At 40.5% G+C, this 26,653-nt stretch overlaps 1 protein-coding gene across 1 annotated transcript in view; it reads left to right on the top strand.

Moving 5' to 3' along the window:
• Positions 1 to 252: 252 nt before the first annotated feature.
• The window catches only part of TNFRSF11B (TNF receptor superfamily member 11b), a 28,451-nt gene continuing 2,050 nt past the window's right edge, over positions 253 to 26,653 (top strand). Inside the window, exons 1-4 of the mRNA XM_021688393.2 lie at positions 253 to 377; positions 19,507 to 19,876; positions 23,686 to 23,877; positions 25,496 to 25,720. Coding sequence (XP_021544068.1) covers positions 348 to 377; positions 19,507 to 19,876; positions 23,686 to 23,877; positions 25,496 to 25,720 — 817 coding nt within the window. The 5' untranslated portion in view covers positions 253 to 347. The remainder of the gene's footprint in view (positions 378 to 19,506; positions 19,877 to 23,685; positions 23,878 to 25,495; positions 25,721 to 26,653) is intronic.

Here is a 26,653-nt window from a genome sequence, read left to right as displayed (position 1 = left end):
CCCGGTGGCTTTCCGCTCCCCCCCCCCCGCCCCCCGGGAGGACCAGACATCCCCGCCCCACCCCCAGCCCCCACCTCTCCCGGCGGTTCTTTCCGCTCTGGCTCTGAAAGCGTTAACCGCGGAGCTTTGCGCACCCCCATCCCCCCACCGCTCCCGCCTAAGTTCCTAAAAAAGAAAGGTGCAAAGTTTGGTCCAGATAGAGAATGAATGATCAAAGCCAAGCCGATACTTCCTGTCGCCCGGACGCTATATATAACGTGATGAGTGCACGGGCCGCGGAGACGCACGGAGCGCTCGCCCAGCCGCCGCCGCCGCCGCCCAGCGCCTGAGGTTTCCCGGGGACCGCAATGAACCAGCTGCTGTGCTGCGCGCTGGTGGTAAGTGCCCGCCCGGGACGCGGGCGCCTGGGAGCCTGCCCGCCCGCGGCCCGACGGGGACCGAGCTCATTGCGCTGCCTGTCCGGGGACAGAGCTGGGGGCAGGTTGCAACAGGAGGCCTCTTTCCGGAGCCCATCGCGCCGCTCCTAGGGTGTCCCTTTGCCCTGGAAAATTCCTGCTGGGTTTATGGAAACGAGACAGGAGCTCGAAACCTTTTTCGTTTGAATGATTTGTATCCATTTTATTTACTTTCTTCCTTGCAGATTATTTGACGCCCTCAAGGAGTTCATACCATCTTTGCTTAGTTGGATATTATTCCTATGATTATTTAAGGTGGTCCCTTAGAAGCAGAGTAAGTTGGGAGATGTCAGTCCTCTCAAAACTATTATAACTAGAATAAAATTTGGATGCAGTGAACATGATAGGATACATCATTAGGCTCATTCCCTGCTTAAGCAAATGTTATGGGAAATTTTGTGTAACTGGCACCAGAGAAAAGATCATACACACACATGCACGCACACACATAGATACACAGATTTCATAACTGTGCAATTTAACATCCTAATAAAATTTTATTATTAAAGTGGTTTATTCCAGTTCTCAACTTCAATATAATGTGGAAGATATTGGCGGGCTAATGTTAATTATGTTCTAAAATAGATATAAATAGTTGAAGTTCAGCACTAAATAGGGCTACAAGTTATTTTTAATGTACTGTTTGGAAAGAAAGGAGTCTTTGTGACTTAGGTTACCTCTTTTTTTTTTTTTTTAATTTAGATTTTTGCCCAATCAAGTTAATAAGATTTGTTTGTAGATTATTCTATGGCTAATGACCTGTTTCCTTTATGTCACCAGAGTGTAGACTAAGTTAAGATGTGAATCAGACATTCACGATAGGATAGGAAGATCCATATTTAAGCCACATATGTGTTTCGAACATGTTGGAGTAAATGCTTGGGTTTCAACATCCAACCCACAAATAGTGAATAGCAGGCTAGGAAGTCTTCCAAGTAGTTCCCAGGATACAAAGCATAAATAAGTAAATAGCAAAGTCACTAAAGAAAATGTAGGTTGGACAGGAGTACACAAGTAAGTATGCTAGTCTTATCCACCTCTACATAATGTAAGCTATAATATATAAAATAGCTCCACCAATATGGTTGGTTACTATGGAGAACTTTTTAAAAAGTAAACCTTTATTAAAACATAACACACACAGAATTGCACAACTCATAAGTGCCTAATAAAGTTTCTCAAAGTGAACACTTGTGAGCTGCACCCAGATCAAGAAATACAACATTACCAACACCCCAGAAGCTCCCGGGCTCATCCCTATCACTACTATGTCCATAACCAGAGTAATTAATATTCTGACTTCTAACATCATAGAGGAGCTTTGTTTGTATTTGGACTTTACATAAATGGACTTTTATCACTTTTCTATGTCTGGCTACTTTCACTGAAGTTCCATTTATGAGATCATTTTTTTAACGTTGGATGTACAATAGTTCATTCATTTTCATTGTATGGTATTCCATTGTATGGATGTACCACGATTAATTTAATCATTCTAGTGTTTGGCTAGTTTACATAATTCTGCTATTAATATGGGGACATTTTATTTATTTATTTATTTTAAGGATTTATTTATTTGACAGAGAAAGACACAGCGAGAGAGGGAACACAAGCAAGGGGAGTGGGAGAGGGAGAAGCAGGCTTCCCGCCGAGCAGGGAGCCAGATGTGGGGCTCGATCCCAGGACCCTGGGATCAAGACCTGAGCCGAAGGCAGACGCTTAACGACTGCGCCACCCAGGCGCCCCGGGGACATTTTATTCTTCCTTGCTCTTTGTGTTCTGTCAAAGATTTAATTAATAATAAACATATTACCAATGACTTTTAAACTTCAAAATTTCTTAAGCAATTTATTCCTAAGCAATAAGTAAATGAACGTTTTTGATATGTAGTCTATCTAGGGAGATAGATATGTATATAGATAAAACCGATTGTGGATGATGCACGATTCTCAAAAGAGAAGACTTTCTATGTGCTTTGACCCTAGTAAATACTTTCAATGGGAAAGACTTTCCTTTCCCTTTCTGTAGTTTCTGAGATTGACTTTATTTGATAAATGATTGGAGATGGATACTTTGTACTTACAAGGAGTCCAGATGCCCTTTTGTAAGCACCTTGGCGCAATTGTAAGAAGTAGAAGCATCACAGGAATTTGTCCTTTGTAGCAGGCACGCCCCTACGCACTAGGGACAGAGTGGAAAATGAGATGGACACCATTCCTGCCCCCATGAGCCTCACAGTCTAATGGAGACGGACACTGGACTATTAATTCTATGTCTAATGAGAGTAACAAAAGGAGCTGGGAGACCTGGACATATAAAAGATTCTGTCCTCCAGGTCCTTATAAAGGAAGCCGCAGTGCAGTAGTTATCAGTCGGACCAAAATTCAAATCCAGCAGCACCACTTACTTGATGCATGGGCAAGTTACATCTTTCTTGAGTTTTTGTTTTCTCTTCTATAAAACAGAGATAATGTTATGCACACGTGCAAGATAACCACGTACATCTCCTGCTCCATATTAACAGCAGCTTCTAGCGTGAAGCTTCCAGATCACTGTAGGTAAATCTAGACCCACGTGAATTTTGTAAACGGAATGCTGATGATGCTCAGGGGAGGGAGAGAAGGCCACACTACCTATTACCTTGAAGGAGGACTGGAATGTTTTCATTGTTGCGGATAAAATCCAGGTGTCCTGAACCTAAGAAGTGGGAGAAAGTATAATCATGTGGCAAAGTAGAATTCTAGATTTGTTCTGGGAGAGCAGAGGATATGCCAAGAGGCAAGCAGGGCAGGGGCGTGGCCACCAAGGTTAAGGTCACAGTCACTGGCTTTCTGGAATGCTCACCAATGTGTCAAGGAGAAGCCTGCAGTGCAAGGTGGGGTAGCTGTGTTCCCAGGCCGCTCTATTCATGGGTGCTCAGGGCCCACCCGATACTCTGGCAACATCCTGGCCTCGGCCGAGATTTTAACTGGTGGGTGAAACTTCCCGTTGTGTAGTGCCCAAACCATCCACTGGCCTTCTCGAAGCTAATCCATGTCATGGTGACAAGACTTGGGGTGGAGTGTGGGGATGAAGGTGTTGGGGGCAAGTAGGTGATTTTCTTTTTCCTCAGGACTACTGCTTGATCCCCCTGTCCTTAGGATAATGCCTTTTTTGGTTTGTTCTTTGTGTTTTTTTGGTTTCCTTCCCCTCGCCCAGTGATTGAGAGTATTTGTCTCACTTTTATTGGTTGGCTTCTTTACTTAGTTTAAGAGAATGATCACTCTGAAGTTTGTAGGAGAATCTAACATATATTCAGTCCTAAACAGTCCTGATCCCCGCCCGTAGCAACCTTCAGCACAGTGCCCTAATTTCAATCTGATCTTTAATTTTACTTCTTAGGCTTAAACCACAGTTGTCAAATTCCATTGGCTGGGGGAAAAAAAAAAAAACATTCTGTGCCAGATGTTTTATCCCCTTAGTTCTAGAAGGAGAGCTATGGCAGTGTCTATCAGAGGGGCACTAAACACACACTCAACTATTCTTGCTCTCCTATCCACTAACCTGCCTGCTGGGTTTTGCCCTGAGCAACCCTCAGCCCTCCTGCCTGCATGTTCCCTATTCTGAAAGCTTTTTGTGAAAAGCGTTATTTCCTTCAGCGTCTCATTAACCAGTAGCACTTTGTTTAGCTGGAGTTTCTCCTTTGCAGCTGAAAAAAGAGGACTGGGAAATAGATGGCAGAGAAAGAGTAATTTTATAAAAATTTATGTTTGCATTATTCAAGGCCTTGACTAAGGATGCCCGGCTGCCCCTTATGTTGCTACGATGGAGCAAAAATGCCAAAATTATCAAGGTATTTGTATGTTTTGCCCTGTAGGGCAGGAATTCTCAATCATATCACTTCTTCCATGCACTTTGAAAATAAATCCTTTGTAACAACTCTCTTGCTCCCCTGAAATGAAATTTAGAGTACCTATATTTTACCTACATACATAATTTTTAAAGACAATATACTAGCATAACTATACTATAAAGAAGAAATAAAAAGAAAGTAGCTAATAATAAAATAAAACTTCACTGTAGACATAATGAAGCAGTGATATGTTAGCATCTTTATGTGAAATTGCTGTGAACACACCACTAGGAACAAAGGCCAAAGCCCATGTGATCTGCTGGGGTTCAAAACCATGATCAGTGTTGACTTTTCATGCAGTGCTTTTCTGAAATGGTGAACAAACCTTGCCAAAGTTTTAAACAAAGCAAAGTACAACCTTCTATCCAAGTTTATGTTGTTAAATTCCTAGAAAGTTCAGTATATACAAAAATCATGCAAAAACCACTTTGTGTATATATAAAATGGAATCTGAATCTAGGCCAGGATAATGATAAATAGGTTTTTTTGTCAATAGGACATCTTGAAGTGTTTGGGACATGAGATTATTCCTGATGGCCCAGGACACCTAGCCGTCACGGTGACAACAGAAATCCCCCACAAATTTTTCCAGAACTTACAGGGGATATCACCACCACTTTGTGGGAAGCAAAGTATAAGCTCTTTGCAAGCACAGATTTCCGTTTTCTTCATGTTTGTGGCACCCAGGTCTCCACAGCGCCTGACACTAAAGTGTGTTTGTGGAATCAAAGGAGCTATAGTGAGATTTGGTAGTGTGTTATATCATCTACCAACAGATTCCTTATGCCAGAGACTTATTCTAATGTTGGCTTTGATCTCTTTCAAAAATATAGATATGACACCCTGTCCACTATATTTTAGATGTTCTTTTGTACATTTCTACTATGACGGTTCATATCCATACCTTCATGAAGACCCATTCTTTTTTTTTTTTTTTAAGATTTTATTTATTTATTTGTTAGAGAGAGAGCATGGGTGAGAGAGCGAGCGAGAGTACAAGCAGGGAGAGCGGCAGGCAGAGGGAGAAGCAGGCTCCCTGCTGAGCAGGGAGCCTGATGCGGGGCTTGATCCCAGGGCCCTGGGATCATGACCTGAGCTGAAGGCAGACGCTCAACCGACTGAGCCACCCAGGCATCCCATGAAGACCCATTCCTAAGCAAGCAACAGAAATGAACTAGATTCATATAGCAACCCGTGGAGGGGCTACCTAAGCTCAGTTGAACCCACTTTCTCACCTCCCCATCCGGTGGGTTCAAGCATCCAGTATTCATGTTTGGTTTGATCAATTTTACATGTTTGTAAAATGAGCCAGTGTTAGAAGTCAAGTAGACATTTGGATTCAAAATTTCGGAGCCTAGGAGAAGCCTGGGCTGAAGATAACAAATCTGGTCATCAGCATACAACAGGTTTTTAAAGCAGCAGGGAAGGGTGATTGCACACGGCACACGGCAAGAGAGGAGAGAGGGAAGCAGTCCCGGAGCGCATTTGTGATACTGACAGTCCGGTAAACAAAATGCAAATATGAACAGTAATAGCAGTCATGTTTAGAAAAGAAAACAAAAATCGAAATAAAACTGAGCAACCCACAATAGCAGGAACTAGTGAATCGGAAATCCTAGCAACATCTGTAAACTATCTGTGCAAGAAGAAAGACTGAGGTATGGCCAACTTGAAATAGATACAAGGACAGCATTTTTATGTGACATGTAATTAGTTTTTGGAACTCACTACCACAGAATATTTTGGGGTGACTAGCATAGAAAGTCTAAAAAAAGAATTCTTTTAGACAGTTGTAAGGGATAAGAATAGTGTTACAAGACATTAGGTACGAAGCTGTGTGGTCCCCCCTCCCTCTCACATTTACCTGGCCTCTCTAAATTAACGTCCCGAGAGCCAGAACACTCTGCAGACACACTAAAATGGTTCCTCCCAACTCAAGGTGACATAACTTCCCAGGTATGCCCTGGGTAGGTCATTTTCACCCCAATTTCTGAGAAGCACCTGAATCAGCCAGACCATAATGGGTAGGCAATGCAGGAGGAAATGAAATACCTTTCCTAAAGCCCTGCTAAAAATAAGTAATGTGCTCCTAATGGCCTTGATTTATTACTTTCTTATTTGGATTTTGAAGAAATTTCCCTCTCTAAAATTATGTTTTATGGTTGATTGATTGATTTTTAAAGATTTTATTTATTTATTTGACAGAGAGAGACAGCGAGAGTGGGAACACAAGCAGGGGAAGTGGGAGAAGGAGAAGCAGGCTTCCCGCGGAGCAGGGAGCCCGATGTGGGGCTCGATCCCCGGACCCTGGGATCATGACCTGAGCAAAAGGCAGACGCTTAACGACTGAGCCACCCAGGCACCCCTAAAATTGTTTCAATACTGTGAAGACATTGTTTAATTTCGCTGAAGCATCTTCTATACAAACAAAAAGAATAGCCTTAGGACTTTCACTTCAATTTAGTCTGTACCTTGGAAGCATTTTCCGTAAGAACTTCTTAAAATAATCAGCTATAAAATAGGAAAATGGGTGTCAAGATGGATTTAGATGTAAAACAGGGCAGTAATTCCTCTAAACTTCCTGACTGCTTTTGGTAAATTCAGTTTTCTTCCCTGGTCTTTGACTCAAAACCTCAATTCCTTTCCCATGTAATGTTACTTTCTTGTTCAAAAAAAGTGATCTCTTTTATTCTTAGAAAATACGGATATCAGGAACCTATTCTTTAAAAAGTTCCCCCCACCATCAATTTGCACTAACACCACCACCACCACCAACGACAACAAAATGTAATTTGGGAATTCAGTTGGACATAGTGACGCTAAGATCGTTGTGGTGGCAGGAGGCAAGGTTCTGTCTTTGTCTGAGATCTGGTTGGTGACGCCAGCACTGTGGGTCTTAACTTTACCCATCTCGAAAAATGGTTGAATCATTATATTGTATACCTGAAACTAATATAACACTGGATGTTAATTATACTTGAATAAAAAAATCATAATCATAAAAATAAATACATGAAATAGTGGTATTGGACCAGATGATATGTGGGAGATCTGCTTTAGTTTTGAGCTTTTGTCATTAAAAAGTAATAGTAACAAATTGATGATAGGAGATTTAGTACTCCAAACATGCAAAAATCAAAAGGACTTATTTATCTATGAAAAAAAATTATCTTTTTTTTTTTTAAGATTTTATTTATTTATTTGAGAGAGAGAGATGTGAGAGAGAGCACGAGCGGGACATGGGGAGAGGGAGAAGCAGGCTCCTCGCTGAGCAGGGGGCCCAACGCAGGGCTCGATCCCAGGACTCTGGGATCATGACCTGAGCCGAAGGCAGACGCTTAACCAACTGAGCCACCCAGGTGCCCCTATGAAAAAAATTATCTTAAAGGAATGTTTCTTAACAATCTATTTTGTTGCAGTTGTCAGTTTCTTCTGCCCAGTTGGTTTCATGTATAAGAAATTCTGTTTAAAAACAGTCCGTGAGATCCCAGGGGAAGCAGCTTTTGAAATGTAACCTACTTTTTTTTTTTTTTTTTTTTAAGATTTTATTTATTTATTTGACAGAGAGAGAGAGACACACACAGCGAGAGAGGGAACACAAGCAGGGGGAGCAGGAGAGGGAGAAGCAGGCTTCCCGCAGAGCAGGGAGCCTGATGCGGGGCTCGATCCCAGGACCCCGGGATCATGACCTGAGCCGAAGGCAGATGCTTAACGACTGAGCCACCCAGACGCCCCTGTAACCTAATTTTAAGTAGTAAGACTTATTTGTTTTAAGATCACAGATTATTCTTTTAAACCATAAAACATTTTTTTCATTTGGAAACAAGTCCTTCTTATCGTTAGATAGTATGCACAGAAGTCATTAATGTGCGTATTTTTCATATTCCATCTAGTTAGAAGCTAAGGTCCAAGACACTCCCTCAGGACTTAGGAAGGAGATATAATTTTGGTTGCTAGCAATCTCCTTGGACTCATTGTAGAATTTTCTTTGCATCTGTCTTCACAAGGAAGTACTTGAGAACTGCACGTGGCTTTTTGGAATAAATGTCAAATCTTCGGGCAGAATAAGCTTGGTAATGGGTTAAATACTTCCCTTGAGTACCACACCAGGCTGATAGACAGAAATTTCTGCTCCCACACTTTCTGTTTTCTATCTCTTCTTTTTTTTTAAGATTTTATTTTTAAGTAATCTCTATACCCAACGTGGGGCTCGCACCCTCAACCCCGAGATCAAGAGTTGTATGTGTTTACCTACTGAGCCAGTCGGGTGCCCCCTGTTCCTTCTTTTAATGAGTGAAAAGAAGAGAAAATTGACTGGATTGTGCTAAAAAAAAAAAGGCCATGAGAAAGTATGAGTGATGTTTATTGAGCAAGGATGTAGTTGTTAGTGCTGCTTGTAAATTGTTCTCAGTTCTCCCTTCCAGAAACATGGTAAGACTGTGCTTTCTAGTCTTCTGGTGAGGGTGGGGGGTGGGGCGAGGACACGAATAGTTCTGGCCACTGACTTGTGAGTTAAAATGGTATGTCACTCCATATTGGAGCACTTAACTGTGGACATATGACCCCTCCAACTTTTTTTTTTTTTCTCTTTCCCTCCTCCACAGCAAACCAGCCATGTTCTAGATATTAGTTGCGTTATCATCCTAGGTCATGGACATAGGACAATGATAATAGGTTCCAGTGGACCCACTAGGAATATAGCATGAGTGAGAAATAAACCTTTGTTATTTTTAAGCCACTGAGATTTTGAAGTTGTTTATTAGCACAGCATAAAACCAAACCAGTCCTGACGGACACGGTAGCCAAACCCCAGGTTTATTTGATCATTGAGAGGCATTTAGTCACAATGCTTGACCTATGATTTTAGATTATTAGTTGAAACTATTAGTTGAAACTCTTAGATTATCAGTTGAACTATTAGTTGAAACTCCTTCAAAGATATTGTTATAAATATTCATGAGGAAGGACCTTTCTTCTGTTGCTGAAAATTAAAATTCAGGGAACTAGAATTATGTAAAAGCTTAGTTGGGCTGCAAAATGGAAAGGTCAAAAGATACTTAACTTATCAGATACCCTATTATGTGAGAGTAAGCAAACAAGGATCATTTTTTTTTCTCTTCATTGCTTCCAACTGACACTTCCTTCATAGAGGTTCACTGCCATCTTTCATCAGGACTTCTACCCATGGAAGCTGAGCCAAAGAAGGAAATCATAAAATAGAAAGACACTAATGATTCTTAGAATATGTTTAGTGTATGGAAGACACACACAATATTTCACTTAATTTTCATAAAAATGCCATGATGTGGAGATTAGTATCTGTTTTATAGACAAAGAAACTGAGGCTCAGAGAGGTGAAGAAATTTTCCCTAAGGTGACCTAGCTGAGTTTTTTTGTCCTAAAGGAACTTACATCTAGTAGCTGAGTCCAGTGGGAATCACAATACCCATAAGTTAGAGCCAAGCTTCTGTGGGTGCCTTCAAACCCAGAGATCTCTGCTGAGGTTAAGAGAACCCCAGATGGGGCTCACAAGGGTCAAATCTTTGGGCAAAATGATTCTAATGTATTTTTCATCCTTTTTCAGCTCCTTTGGCTCCAGGGAGGACATCATGTCTTTTTCTTTTGAAATTAAATGCCTTGGCCTCCTTACTGGACATGAGTTCAAAGCCCAGATGCCTTAGGAAACACAGCATGAGGCAAACACATGTTTTAGTACCTTACTAGAAAGTGCAATCCTAGGGAAGGAGGAGTGAGCGAAAGAAGAGTAAGGCAGAAAAGGAAGGAGAGTATGTTCAAGAGGGTGCATTACCAAGAAGCTGCTGCTCAGTGTAAAGTACCGCTCAGTTTTACAGAACCATCGTCTGGAGAGCCTGAGTGAACTACTGCATTTCAGGACAAGGGAGGGAGAAGAATTTATTCAGCAGGATAGATAGATGGCTGGGTGGCTAGGTAGATGGATGGCTGGATAGACAGGAAGAAAGGAAGGAAAGAAGGAAGGAAGGAAGGAATAGGTAGACAAGATGGATACATAGATAAGATGGATAGGTAAAAGATCTTATTGAACTTTATATTGTGTTGTAGTTGATTATTTATATGCCTGTCTCTTTCATAAGACTGCAAGTTTCCAGAGGCAAGAGTCACTTGTTAAAGACTTAGAATCGGACAGGATTGGATTGAATCCCAGCTCACATGTGTACTGGCTCTGTGACCTTTGACACGTCACTAAACTTCTCTGAGACTCTATTTCTTCATCTATAAAATAGGGATCATCCTATCTCAAACGTTGGTGGAGGAGATGGATAATAATAGCATGGGAAGAAAGGGCTTGGTATAGAGCCTGGTATATCATAATATAAGGCGCTAAGCTATTATTATTCCCGTATCACCCGGGGCTTCTAGAATTTCACCTGTTGGAGGCACACAGTAAATCCCTCCATGTTTAACTCACATCCTGTTTTGTTCCATTTCCATTTGTAGTTTCTGTTCCATTTTATAATCACTACGGCTTCTCGATCCTAACTTTTTCTCACCAGCTGCCCTTAACCATATATTGATTGGACCTCAATCCAGATCATCAACAACCAAAAGAGATGAATAAAATGATGTGAGTAGTGTGTTACCTTCAAAGAAAAGCACTGTAGAAATAAAAAGGAATTTAAAAAAATTGATGTTCAAAATAATCAACATACTAAAATGTGTTTCCAGTTCTGAGCCCCAGATGCCAGGGACTATAGCTGGAATACTCTGAAGTAATGCTTATTAAGTGGACCTGAATGGACATAATTATAGAGAAAATTGCAACCAGCTCTGCTGTTGAGTTGAACTTTTCAGAATTAATGGTCAATCTCAAATCTGGTGATCAACAGAAGCGCAAGAGAGGAAATAGTAAGATCCAGGGGGCCAAACATGTGAGATTTCTACATATCTTTCTTGGAAAGTCTTAAGTATACCTGTATCGCTAGTTGTTTTTCCTCAGAGATTCTTTTTTCTTTTCATTTGTTAATCTGTCAAACTCAGTTGTCTGTAAAACCCCTCCGAAGCACCAAAAGCATCATAAGCAAATCTGTTCTGATAATTCTGGTCAATTCCAAACATAAACAAGGTATTGCTAATTAACTTAAAAGGCTTCAAACAGCTAAAGGAAACTTCTGACGGGAACAAAAAATTGAATTTAAGGTTGAAATTTACCTGAGACAGTTCTTCATCCCCAAGGGAAGCAAAATAGTGTAGAATCTGGCTTAGTGATTCATCTAATAAATCATAATTCCTTGGGTTTCCTTTCCCGCTTGCCTCGCATTAGCTGTTGGCAGCAAATCGGTTCTGTATAGATGAACAGATTTAATTCAGTTGCTCTTACTTCTTATGTAGAGACCTAATCCTCAGCCAAACAACTGACTATTGTGAAAATTATTAAGCAGTGGGAGACCCTTAGGTGGGGAACTTGCAGCAGCAGATAAACCTCTCAAATGAACTACCTGCTTTGTTTCTACATTTGCCTTTAATTTTTTTTTTTTGTTTTTTAAAGATTTTATTTATTTATTTGAGACAGAGAGAATGAGAGAGAGAGAGCACATGAGAGGGGGGAGGGTCAGAGGGAGAAGCAGGCTCCCTGCCGAGCAGGGAGCCCGATGTGGGACTCCATCCAGGGACTCCAGGATCATGACCTGAGCTGAAGGCAGTCGCTTAACCAACTGAGCCACCCAGGCGCCCCTCTTCATTTGCCTTTAAAATGGAAGCTACACGCAGATGGAACAGTACCTGCAAAATGCCACGTGAGATGAAAGGTGCTTTAAAAAATTTTTTGTCCTTGAGGCACATTCTGTCATCAGTATCCTTTTACAGATGAGAAAACTGCAGATTTTTTGCTTGTTCTTGCAAATTTACATGCTGGATATTTGTCTGTGTGCATATATCATTTCCAGGAATCCTAATTACACATAGTAAGCATTGAATGTATCTATTGAATTGAATAAAATTAAATGAGATATAGTTGATATGTGATAGTTGATACTACTTGATATGTGTAAGATAGCATCTTAAGCATGTAAGGAGGATGGAGACAAATCCTTTTCTATCTGGCCCCTCTAAGCAGACCCATGAAACTGCCTTGAAACATTTAATATAGACCAAGAAAATGATACCAGTTGGGAAGATACTGAAACTAAATAAAAAAAAAGAAAAAGAAAACAGAGATACTTTTTCTAGAGATAATTAAGAATAGGGCAGATAGTCAACTTTTGGCTCATCATAGGTGTGTTACTTCCTACTGAACAAGAAACTTCAAAATGTCTTCAGAAATAAGTCTGGTTCAAAATATCTCCCATTTCCCACCTTCTATATAATTAGTACATGTAATAATGCCTCCTACTTGTCTGGAAGCTTATTCTTCACCAAGTTTATTTGTGTCCCTCCTTTTATTCATTTGAAATACAACAACTGTACAGGGATAGTTAAAATAAGGATTATTCTCATTTTAGAGGTAAGATAGTGGCTCAAGGTTACTAAACCTGGTGGTCAAACTGAGTTTGGAACCCTGGTACTCATAGTCTAAATGCAAGTTCCCAGCTAAAAGTGCTCCTCTTAATTAACATTGACCTAATGGCCAAGCTATATACTTTTTAGAATTTATTAAGTTATCCATTTAGCATTTTTCCTGAAACACTGTGATATTCCTACGTTTTTTACCTTCTTTTTTCATCCCATCTTGCATATGTTTATAAGTTCCAGGGTTAACTTTTTGTCCTTTTATGCTTGTATGCGATAGACTGAGTAATGCCATCTGCTCTCTCTGCTTCTAGAGCCATTTATGTGCTCTTAACCCTGAAACCTGTGTCTTTAGCTGCCTTTCTGTCCTAAATTCCCAATACATATATCCAGTTATGTGGTAGACATCACTTGAGTCTCATAGGTGGAAGATGTTCCAAGCTAAATTCATTTTCTTTCTCTATAACTGTCTTCTCCTCCTGGTGTCAGTAATTAATGGCAATACTATATACTACATAGTTCAAATTCATGGGAATGTTCTTCAGTTGCTTTTTCTAGGACATCCTCCCCATGCAGTCTGCCAACATATCATATCTATCCCTTCCTCTCCTCCATCACCAGTGCCTAACTTCAGCCTTTAAATAGTGTAGAATCTGGCTTAGTGATTCATCTAATAAATCATAATTCCTTGGGTTTCCTTTCCTTTTTTCTGACCTATTTCTCTGCTGAGTCTTTTCTTAATCCTCTTTTGTGAGTATTTTACATCAGGCTGGGCTCTTAGATGAATGTTCCTATGAAACAGGAACATTAACTTATTCAACTCCTTCATTTAGCAGTATTTCTAGAGCATAGTAATTGTTTCAGGAAGTGTTTGCTGAATGAATAAATGAGTTATTTAAGGAATGGAGGAAAAAGGGAATGGGCTACTACACTATAAGACTATAGAAAATCAAATACACTAAACTTCATAGGAAAATAGTTTTTTTAAAAATAAGCTTTATAGTTCATACTATAAGAGATCTTTAGGAAATTCACCATGATACGTATCCTGAATGTCTCCCTTCTTGGCTAAGATGAACTGTAAAATGGCACAGTTTCCAAACTGACCAGAAGTTTAGCTAACTCTGGATAGTCCTCAAATAGTTCTCTGTGGCAAAGATCATACGAGAGATCACAAAAGGAACTCCCAAACCAAGTAGTTATTTCAAGCTGTGCGTGGGCTCCTTTTAATGAATTTTCCATAAACGGAAACCCACTGGGTCACTCATGGTTCTGTATACCAGAGAGCAAGCCCAGTAGTATAGAATTGGCTGCATTGCATAATGCAAAAATAAACTTGTAAGAGAAAGTGTATTCTTCTTTTGCCCTTTAGGATGAAGCATACACCAGTAGAGAAAACCATCTGAGAAATTTCTATCTTGGTAGCTTTGGACCACTATGTGCTAGTCTTAGTACAAAGAAAAAAAGCCAATATCAGTTCATCTGGACTTGAGGAAGGCTTTGGTTGATCTTTCATGATCTCCTAACTCTATGCTCTTGGGTCTAAATGAAAAATAAGCACATCAGGTCTTACTCTTAGACTATGCATGAAGGCTTATAGCATAAGTGAGAGCACTTGGTAAGTGTTAAAGAATTTGACCAAAAAACAATATTTATATGGCACGTGCTCTGGGTTTGAATTCTGCTTCCACTAATGACTGTGACCTAGGACAGTTATTTACTCACTGTAAGACTCACTTTTGTAGCTGGTAGAAACTTAACGATAATAATAATAAAACATTCTAATGTAGGTACAAACCAAAATATTATAAAGGTTATTTTTAATTCTACTGCCTATCACAGAGTAGAGATTTGATGCACATATGTTTGAATGGAATAGACAAAACAGAATTCCATCTTCATCTTATCCATTTTTTGTTACCTGCACATACCATTACCATACCACTCTACCTCTTACATATTGAGAATGCCAATTAGAGATTTTGTATGTTTGGGACTAAGAGTTAGATGATTAACAAGAAAATCAATTAAAACATTTAATAATAAAAATTATACACATATATCGGAAACTAAAACATTTAAATAAACATTCATTCACCTATATTTCAAGAGTTGGCCAAGGCTTTTCCTGGAATCTGTGTTTGCTCCCTGAAGTCCTATGCTGTCTTTCTTACAAAACCCTGTTCTATTATGTATGGCCCATCCATTTCAATTTTGGCACTTAAAAGACATTTATGAAACAAACTGATTATTCTAGACGTTTACCCCATTTTGTTTTTACGGTTGTCTCAGCTACTCCAGATTCCGTAGTACATTTTTGGTTTTTTTGCTTCTTTGTGGCTCATCTTTATCAAGTCATTCCCAAAGCATTTTCCTAGAAAAATAATAATTTTTTTCACACCCATGTTGATTAATTTACATAATATTTAACTAAATTACTTAAGGATAGTTACAACTGTAGCATATACAGATACATATATACAACTAGCATGAACAGATTCAGCAACAAACATACAACTGACTTTCGTGAGGGACCAACTCCACGGTAAGAGCAGATAAAAGATGGCATGTCAGAGGAGGAGAGATAGCTGGGAATTCAGGTCACTGGGGCATCCGTTGGTTCTACAGAGGGAGTAGAAGGCATGGGTGAGTGTGAAAAGTGGAGATTGGAAAAAGAGGGTTCTGCTGTCCAAAGTGGTTTCACAAATAAAACAGTGGAGCAAGAAGTAGGAAGGGAGTTAAAGCAAGACATTTGCTTCCAAGCCTATTAGCTAATTAAATGCTGTCAAACCACAGAATATTTTTTTAAGATTTTATTTATTTATTTGTCAGAGAGAGAGCGAGAGAGAGAGAGCAGGAGCAGTGGGGAGGGGCAGAGGGAGAAGCAGGCTCTCCACTGAGCAGGGAGCCCGATGCGGGGCTCAATCCCAGGACCCAGGGATCATGACCTGAGCTAAAGGCAGACGCTTAACGACTGAGCCACCTAGGCACCCCAAACCAGAGAATATTATAATGGTAGCTAGAATGGGCTTTGGAGAACAACGATTCAACTCACTCACCACCATCCTCTACTAACATTTATAGATGAGGAAAGATGGTTGGGTTGAAATAGAAAATTCTTTAACCACTGTCCACCATTAAAAATGGAAGGAGAAGGACAAAATTATCAGAGATGGCGCTTTAAGTGTCTTTTCAAGGCAAAGTGCACTGGGGCTTCAGGAAAACCGGGGTGGGGGGAGCAGGAGATTGGAGGACTCCCAGATGCCCTCAAGCACAAGGGGTCTAGACCAAAGGATGGACACATAGGGAATGGGAGGAGGAAGAAAGAAAAAATAAAGAGAAAAATCCCATTTAATTTTTCTTTAAAAGCCAAACATAAAACACCCAAAGCAGAGTGGCCCCTTCTACAGAAAGCCCTTTATGCTTCTGCAGACACACCTGCGCACATGTCCTAGCCTTCACAGATGTTTGTCAGTGGTTATGCATTTTACAGAGAAATTTATTTTTGAATTCTCATGGATTTTAAATACTATCAGCTGACAAAGGAGATGGAGCCAATGTTAAGATGATGTGTCCTCCTATGGCATCTTTTTCATTGCTTTTCCAGGAAATGCTGAAGAAAGTAAGAGACAGGACTGAGATGAAGAGCTCTATTGATCTTGCCCATCCTCTGTCCAGTAGCTGGTTCCAGAAATTCTGTGTGGGAACTGGGGCTAACCAGAGATTGAGACCTACCCATCCAGTTTTGGCCACACAGTTCTGTCTTTTTACCAAAGTGGAAAATTTTCAAATAAAACACAGAGGCCCAATAGAAGTTGCTAAAAACAAGTTATTTTGCAGTTCCTCATGGCTTTCTGATTTTTTAAAAATATATATGATAATCCCATGCCTTGGAGAATCCCATGCCTTGGAGAAATTACCTTCACTAATCTAATCCTTAAGTCAACCTTATTTATTTATTTCTCTGTGGATTCCTTTCACCTCAACTTCCCTGTATTTTGAAGAAATGGCAACTAATTTCCAAAGCATGGTTTCTGGAAACCAACAGTGTCATGTCCAATTGCCTAGAAAAATATAAATTGCATCAGCTTTCTTGGTCAGATCTTCAATTTGTGTGGCTCCTTCTAGTGAGGAACACAAGCACCATCTTGGGGGTCGGTGGTTCCCATACCATCCTCATCACTTCTTGATAAGGGAGGAAAGAGTCAGCTGATGAGTAAATGGGCACAACTGAGCCTTGTTGTGGGAAAGGGGCACTGATGGGGAGTCAGGCTGGAGGAAGTTCTAGGAATTCCAGTCCTACCAAGATGGGGCTCACTCAGCAGTAGCACAGAGGACAAAGGTGTCCCTTTGCACCTCAGAGTCAAGGCTCTTGAAAGTGACATATCTTTAAAAATGGTCTTTCAGGAAATCAAAGGTGAACAGCAAGAGAAAAAAGCATTTCTCCTTGCTTCCATGTGTCTGCAAGTTGCATCAGGAAAACTTCATTCCCTAGCATTGAAGATTTTAGAAATATTTAAGCCAAATCCACACAAGGGGCCTTGAGAGAGGTAGCATAAACCATTGAAATGACCAAGTAGCCACCAAGCTTTTGCATCTTGCTCTGTTTCCTTCGAAACACTGATTGCTACTTGTAATTATTTATTTCTTCACTTCTTTGCCATCTACCCCTCGCTAGACTGAGCTCCTTCAAGGCAACAACCATCTTTGTTTTGTGCACCACTATATGCTAAGTTCCTTCTACAGTGCCTGGTGCACAGTGGGTGCTCACCAAATGTGTGTTGAATGAATAAATAGATTCCAAATTTCTGAAAGATTCAGAGCAAACCAGTTTCCACCCACTACTGGTTCATTTCTTCTTTCTACTAATGTTGATGAACTTTTAGCCAATAGAAAGCCCCAGAGAAATTCAAGAACATATTTTCTCTAGAAACCCTCAGGTCACGAGGGTGTCTTGAGAAGATCCCCAGAGCAGCCCTGATTTTGCGTTGTATTCTTTTTGTTGGTTAGGAGTCCTTTACCTACAGGACTCTGAAAATTGCTCTTGGTTCCAAAGTCCATAGCCTGAGGTGAGATATTTTGTTCTTTTCTTCTGGTTTATCAGCTCATATTAGGTCTAGTCAGCCCTGACGCCTGTCATGTTCCAGTAAGAAGTGAATGTGTTGTTAATTAGATGAAAATGCCCAAATGCTTATGAAAAGGGCCCTTCTTTACCTTTGTCACTCCGAATTCAAAAGGGAGTGCTGTTTCCCTAGCTCCCATGCTTTCCCCAGGTCAAGGGGCTTCTGTGGGATTTCCTGTGTTCTATAAAGAAGAGAAGTTTGGAAAAAATTATTGTGTTTGGTCTGCCACCTCCCCACAGCCTGAAAATAGTCAGTGTTGATCCCTGTACCATAAACAAACAATAAAAACCAAATAAACCACCCCCTACACACAAACAACACTGTTTCTTAGCATGTGATTTCTGTAATTAGTGTGAAGAACTAATTCCATGTTCCCTTGAAGATCTAGAATACAAGACAGAGCACCCAGTTGGAGCTGTCCTCCCAAGAAGGACCCTCACTCACGAAATTTTCTCTCCTGCTGCACTGGACCTCTTCCTGATATTATGTATAGAAACTTCTGAAACCCTGCCTGTTCCCTGAGGTTTTTCCCAATCAACCTGAAAAGAGGTGGTCCTTTAATTTTCTTGACATCATTTGTAAGAGTCAAGACTGGACCATATGATGTTCTGGAAGAAATATCAGTCGTAAAATTCTAGGAATTGCAGGCTCCATGAGGACAGGGTGTATGTCTCACTTACCAGCATATTCCTGGTGCATTCCTGGTAGGCATTCAGTGCCTAGCTGCTGCAAGAATGAATGAATGAATGAATGATCAGGATGACTGCTGATGTAATCATGCAGTCTTCACACATCACCAACTCTTTCACTATACATCAAGTCCTAAATATAGATACAGCAACCTCCCCATTTAAATATTGTTAGTCTCCCACCCTCCATGTTTCCAATCTCTTAGACTTGCTGATTTTTTTTTTTTACAACACTTACCTTCTAACATGTAATTTATCTGTAATATTTATTCTCTTAACCACCACCCAAGTGTATTGTATACTCCGCCAGAGCAGGGTTTCTTAACTATTTTACTTACTGCTGCATTCTAATTGCCCAGCACAGAGCTTGGCACATATTAAGGGCTCAATAGCTATTTGTGAAGCAAATAAACGAACGGATAGTTATTGAGTACAGATTCCACGCATTGGAGTCACTGCAGGGGGATTTTTTAAAATCCCAAATCCCAGCTGCACACCTGTGGAATCAGAATGGGTAGAGGTCTGAATCCCAGGAGTCCGCGTTTTTATCAGGGAGTCTAGGAGATTCTGGCGTAGATTCTGGATTCTGAGAACCACTAATTCATACAGCTCATTAGTCCTGTCATCTATGAGCCTGGGTTTACTTAATACAATGTGTGTTACCACCCCCATCTTGGTCTTTGAGATTAAGCTACTAGATGCAAGAATTAGGGCTTCTGAGCTTCTTTCTGTGGTGCAGCCCTGTAGGCAGGAAGGTAACGAGGCTTCAGGTAGTAAAGGACTTTTTTAGTCGAACGATGCTTTTGCACAGAAGAGCCACCCTATCTCCATACTAACGTGTTCACCGTTTCTGTCTCTCCTAGTTCCTGGACATCTCCATTAAATGGACCACCCAGGAAACCTTTCCTCCAAAGTACCTTCATTATGACCCAGAGACCTCTCGTCAGCTGATGTGTGACAAATGTCCTCCCGGCACCTCCCTAAAACAGCACTGCACAGCAAGGCGGAAGACCGTGTGCGCCCCTTGTCCCAGCCACTACTACACAGACCGATGGCACACCAGCGACGAGTGTCTGTACTGCACCCCGGTGTGCAAGGAGCTCCAGTACGTCAAGCAGGAGTGCAATCGCACCCACAACCGGGTGTGCGAGTGTGAGGAAGGGCGCTACCTGGAGCTTGAGTTCTGCCTGAAGCACAGGAGCTGTCCCCCTGGGTTTGGAGTGCTCCACGCTGGTACGCATTGCCTCTCGACACGCGGCAAAATTAATGAGATCGTAGAGTCAGGTAGTACTGAAAGTTTAAGGGAACGCTTTTGGCCTGATGATATTGTAGGATAGCAAATTGCAAAGGTAATAGAACCTGCTAGGTACGTCCTATGGGGCTGGCTTGCTGCCAAAGGACCATTTCTCAGAGGAATACTTTGCCACTCGGGGGCAATTTAGTGACAAATCTCCAGTGCGGCAAAAGGCTCTTTAATGAGATGCGTGATGGAGTACTCTTTTTTAAAGGGACACACTCGGAGTTGCACTGGGTAAATAGCTGATACCTCTGTGCTTCCCTTCAGCATGGACAGCTTCAGACTGCAGTGCTTTTTGACAAACATCAGAAATGATAATTGATACCAAGAGAGTAATTAGGTTGATATTAATGAGGCTCTGGAGTGCTAACAATGAGCAGTTATAATTAGTTATGTAAAAAATGAGAATGGTTAGGGGAAATGCATTTCATTATTAAAAACGAAGCTAGTTCTTCCCTTGGCAGGGGTGTCGAGTGTCTGTGAGGATAAAGCCCGGCAGCATCTCTTAAAATGAGCTTATTCTTCATCTTAGACAAAACAGATCATCAAGCCAAGAGTCAGTACTCGTCTACAAACAAAGTACTTTTCTCTTCTTGCATTTTGAACAGCATAGGTTAGGGCCAGTGTGCACATGCACTGAATCTTTTAAAGCGGCAACCCACATTTTTTCCTACCACATTCACGAAGCTTCAATGTGGGCTGTATCCTCTTGTGGCTTGGGAAAATTAAGAATATTCACTTACTTTACTTTTTTTTTTTTTTTCCACTTTTCTGGAGGAAGTAGTAATCAGTATAGATTCTGAAGCAGAGTTTCTCACCCACAGTGCTACTGACATTTAGGGCTGGATAATTCTTTTTGTGGGCAGCTGTCTGGTGCATTGTAGAATGTTTGGCAGCATCCCTAGTCTCTAGCCACTAGAGGCCATCAGCACTCCTCCCTGAGTTATGACGACCAAAAATATCTCCAGACATTGTCAGTTGTCCCCTGGATGCCAAAATCCCCCCTGGTTGAGAACCACTGGCTTAGAGGACGCTCATTACTTGTAATTATTTTAACGTTCAGAAGTTGTGATACACAGAGCCTAAATTATTTGATGGCAAATATTTTAAGTTTAAAGGCATATGAAGGAAACATTCAAAAGTTGACATCTGTTTCGTTTCCTAAGTTGTGAATCGTTTAAGAAGAATTACAGGAGGTGCAAATTGCATGAGTGTCCCTTAAAATGTCTCTAGCATGAGTATTTGAGGGAGAAATGGGTGACACTTCCTAGCGTTTATTGGATGATGCTTTGGGATTCAAAACCTAAACCAAATTGTAGGGGGCGTCAAACTCACCCAACAAAACCAAATCTGTTTAATTCAATTCAGTTCAGTTGTATATGCAGAAAAATTAATTAAGCAGGGACTCTACAGCTTGGAAACTAGAAAAATTTGGAAAATAATGGAAATGGCAAGGAATTTTATCACATCAGCATGAAAATTTGTTTAGGGAATGAAGCAAGCAGGCAGCCAGAAGACAAAGAGACACATTTTATTTTGCGCTACCACGTGGGGCTTACTTACTTACCTCTCCCTCCCTAAAAACCCACAGGGCAGAGTTCCTCATGGAAAATAAGAGGTTTCCAGTCCAAAGAGAACGAAGGACTATGCAGTGTTATTCCACAAAGTATTAACCATTCCTTGCTGCTGTCGTTTTGAAGTCAGATTGTCTCCTTTCTTTTTTTTTTTTTTTTTTAAATATTTTATTTATTTATTTGACAGAGAGAGAGATAGCGAGAGCAGTAACACAAGCAGGGGGAATGGGAGAGGGAGAAGCAGGCTTCTTGCCGAGCAGGGAGCCCGATGTGGGACTCGATCCCAGGACCCTGGGATCATGACCTGAGCCGAAGGCAGACGCTTAACGACTGAGCCACCCAGGCGCCCAGATTGTCTCCTTTCTATGTTTTACCTACTCCCATCTGTCTGTGTGTCCTGTCATTCCGATGTCCTTCCGTACGGCTGGTATGGTGACATCCTCAACGGGAGAGCAGAGCTCCTCTCCTCATTATAGTATCTCCCATTTTGCCTGTCAGGTTATACCGTTTACATTTCCATGGATATTAATAAAGCAAAGTCTTTTACTTAGATAGGTAAATCTTTTTTTACAGAAAGTTCTAACAACGATAAAAGAGGGAAGTCCTGTTCAGAAAGGTCATTGTTGAAAGCCTCCCAAATGTTTCAGAAACTTTACCTTCCATTATTCTTGGATTCTGTTTGTTAAAGAACTGTACAAGCTCCATTACCTGAAAGAATGTCTTGTATCGTTGACCTTCTCATCCAGATGCATGGCGCAACCCAAGCCTTCAGCATGTATCTGAAGAATGATAAGATTCTTCTTTGTGCAGTGACAGAATACTATGGAGTCAAATAACTCTGCTTATGATATTGTAGGAACTGGAGTGCATTTGGATCCCATTGAAGGAGAGAGGTGTAGTAAGAAAGTATTAAACAAAACAAAACAAAAAAATTAGAACTCTATGTAAAGTTTTTCCTAACACGATGTCACTGCAATGCTGGAAATGGCATGGGAAAGATTCAGACCGTGGTTAGCCCCTTCCTCTTTTTTTTTTTTGCCAGCCCTTTGTCATTTTTACTGATCAATGCATCATCCATCCCTTTAGAAGAAGCAGGAGCTGAAACTAGAACCAAACCGTTTTGCTCTTTCTTTCTTTCTTCTGGTCTTGATACAGTGAGGTGGGGAGTTTGAATTTTTAATAAATGAAGTTTATTAACTTTCTGTAGCTTTCCTTTGTCCCTTTTGTATTTGTTATCTCGCCTGAGCCAGAATTGGCCTGGAAAACTATATTTGAATATTGAAGTCTGCATCTGTTCAACTAGCTTACACTAGATGGAGGTATTTTCATATGCAAATACACTGTAATGTGTAATTTGGCTGCGCATGACAGAGTCAAGGGTTGGAGGGTATTTATCTTTAGTTGTTGGCTGGTTCAAGTTTTTCTAACCAGCGAGTTCTCCAAACTTATCAAGTATCTTTCCACCATGAAATAAAATGCCCTTGCAGTCACCCTTCCCTGAAATTTTAACGACTGTGCTCTTTTAAAACTCAATAGTTTAAGCAAACGGTTTATCATCTCCCATTTACTGTGTAGCTTAACTGCAGGCTTACGCTTTTGAGTCAGTGACCAACTTTATTGCCACCTTCAAAAGTTTATTATAATGTTGTAAATTTTTACTTCTCAAGGTTAGCATTACTTATGAGTTGCTTCACAATGAGGATTCAGGAAAGACAGGACTTCAGGAGGCACCGATTGGAATTTAACAACCCAGCGTTCAGTGGGTACTGATTTCAAAGAATGCTATTACGGCAGACGCACAGCAGTTATCTTCATGATTTTCCAGAAAGAAATGTGTGAAGAATCTGGCTGAAAACGAGGCCTCACCGATGCTTGAGCACAGGCAGACAAGTGAACACCCTTGCTCTTTCCTTTCCTCTCGTTTCGTGTTTTGTAGGTAACAGCACAACACACTTGTGTTTGTATTACAGGGAAGGGAGACTGCTGAGGGGCTCCTAGCTGTAGAGGTTTCCGTCTCTGTCTAATGAAGTGAAAAATGCTTGAAGTTTTGTGCAACATGATAGTAGCAGTAAAAACCAAGTGGAAAGTCTTTCCAAAACGGTCTTAAGAGGAACTGTCTGCTGTGAAAGTATTTGAGCAGAAAGTGCTAAATTGCTTGGTATTTTCTGTAGGAACCCCAGAACGAAATACAGTTTGCAAAAGATGTCCAGATGGGTTCTTCTCGAATGAGACGTCATCTAAAGCACCCTGTAGAAAACACACAAACTGCAGTGCATTTGGTCTCCTTCTAACTCAGAAAGGAAATGAAACTCATGACAATGTATGTTCTGGAAACAGTGAATCGACTCAAAAATGTGGAATAGGTAATTATATTTCAAAATGTCAGCCTTGGTACCACCTCTGAATTGAATGCAAGATCCTCTGGCTACCTTCTTAGAGAACCATATTTTTCCATTCTTGAATGTTAACCGGCTACGACTGTTCTCTGCCTCACTAAGACCACAAGTCACAATCTCTCCAGAGGTCTCACCTTGTCATGATCGTGCTCCCAAACTTGACTTTCTCCCTTTTACACTTGAATCAAATCTTACCCATGGGGAAAGGGGTTGTGTAAAGATTATGTCTAAGGCCAAATTATCAGTCCGAATTGTAGAGTTTTTGGTAAATCATGCATTTTTATTACTTTTAAGAATAAAAACTGGAAAAAAAAAAAAAGAATAAAAACTGGCAACCAAGAAGCATCGTGACATAAACTGGTAACAAATCAGACAGTGCAAACCTGGCTTTGTTACCTGTGGTGTTACTGCCTCGACTGCACAGAGGTGATCAGTTCCTCTGATTGTCCTAAACTCTGTATTCAGGAAGGGTCACTAGCTCCAAGCTCATTATGTGACTGCATCCCATAGTAGTGTCATTCCTACTACTAGACTAATCTCAGACCTTCTATCAAGGATGCATCACACCAAAGATGACCTGCCTTTTATCATTTAACCAGCTTGACTCCCCCCCAAGCATCTTTTCGTATGACATAGAAGAATATGAAACATAGGAATGTGGGCTGAGATATTTAAGATTCACACCCAGTTCCAACATGTTTTCACCCTGTAATCCGAATCTTCGACAAGTCATTTAGCCTTTCTGCTTTCCTAGTCAAACAATGGGATGAGGGAAGGAGTGATAAGAGGAGCGACTTCTAACTTTAACACTCTCTTTATTTAATTCATTTTTAGTTTTATTTTTATCATTCATTGAGCACTTACTATGTGCCAGGTACTTCTGCTATATGAGCTTTAATCTTTACAAAAACACTGTGAAGTTTGCTCAGGTTCAATACAGGTGGTGAAGTGGCAGTCAGAATTCAAAGCCAGGTCTGATGAATCTGAAGACAAACTCTTAATCTATCCAGACACTGAGGCCATTGTACCTCTTTTCTAAATGGCATATTTTTTTGTGTTGATTATTTTCCCACTTAATGTATGCTTATACATCCATCTCCGTCCTTGTTCTCAAAGGTTTACTATGTGTTTATGTGTGTGCAGAAAACAGTCTACTACTCTAGGTTACTTTTCATGCTCCTCTAAAGACAGTAATTATATTTGTTTTGACATTGATCTTGAAGTAACCTGTGGATGCTAGCTAACCCTTTAACGGGATATTTAATATTTACATTCAAATATGTGAATGTGTATATCGAGACACAGAATTTTTTGCTGCAATTTATTTATAGCAATGTTTTCATTAGACATTTGTTAAATTCTGTCCCCTAAATGCCCTAAAAGAACATTAGAAAGGACATAAGCCCAGTTGGGTTGACAATCTGCCACTAAGACCAGCCAACAGAGGGTTGATTTTATCCGAACTTCACATTTTAACACATTCGATTTTGAAAAACCCCGATTGTGTTGGCTTATTTATTTATTGCCCACTAGACTTCCAAGAATCCAGTTGCTAAGTAAATCTTCTTGGTTTTCCCACCTTTAGACGTCACCCTGTGTGAGGAGGCATTCTTCAGGTTTGCTGTTCCTACAAAGTTCACCCCTAATTGGCTCAGTGTCCTGGTCGATAATTTGCCGGGCACCAGAGTAAACGCAGAGAGCGTAGAGAGGATAAAACGGCGACACAGCCCACAAGAGCAAACTTTCCAGCTCCTGAAGTTATGGAAGCATCAAAACAAAGATCAAGATATGTTCAAGAAGATCTTCCAAGGTATGATAACCTGAAATAAACAAATCAAGCAGAAATCACACCTATTTATCATAAACAAGAGGACTATGTACCTGTTCAGTTGTGTGGACAATGTTTCCCTTTGGGAATTACTATTGGACTAAAATGTTTTCACCAAGCAATGTTATAGAAGATATCCCTAGAGCGGTTGTGCAAGGTTTTATTCTCACCTCCTCCACACCCTGACTGCTTTTTAAAGTTTATGGAACATTCTAAAACAAGAGACAGTCCATTTCAATACAGGACTAGACCTCAGGAATTCCACCTCTAGATCCCTTAGCAGTTTTATTAGCATCCCCTCTGGCCTACCTAGATGTTCTTTAAACACTTTGGATCTTATCTTGCATTTCCACCAAGAAGCTCTGTTGTATTTATTTGTATTTATTTGGTAATTCTGTCCAGAGGGCCTCCAAGTGTCTTACAGATGTCCTCTCATTAATCCTAACAGCATAGCCTATTTTTAAAATTACCATTTTAATAGCACATGTTGTGAGGATTAATGAGATGAGGTCTGTAAAGTGTTTGAGCTTCTTAGAGAAAAGGGCTAGTTAAAACCAAGTACTCTCATGTTTTAGACTTTTATAAAAAAGTCTCCTTTAGAAACTGTGTGTGTGTGTATGTGTGTGTGTGTGTTATGATGGGAAAGAATCCAAGGGGAAAAGGAAGTTTCATGCAGTGTGGACTGTAAGCTTTAGGATATACAGTGGAAAGAGTTCTGACTTCAGTTAGCATTGGGAGCACCTGCCAGAAAGGAGGAGGAAGATTTTCATAATGCAGACAAAGTGAGAAACCCATCTGCTCTTTACCTGTAGTTAGATGACCAAAGAGTCCTATACTTCCCAAAAAGCCTCAAACATCTGAAACTGAGGCCTGTTATGTTAGGAGACTAAGATTTTTGACTTTCACTTGTGCAGA

The sequence above is a fragment of the Neomonachus schauinslandi genome, chromosome 4 (assembly GCF_002201575.2).
Source record: "Neomonachus schauinslandi chromosome 4, ASM220157v2, whole genome shotgun sequence".
NCBI lineage: Eukaryota > Metazoa > Chordata > Mammalia > Carnivora > Phocidae > Neomonachus > Neomonachus schauinslandi.
Note: the sequence above shows the minus strand (reverse complement) of the source record. Positions and strands in the feature narration are given on the sequence as shown.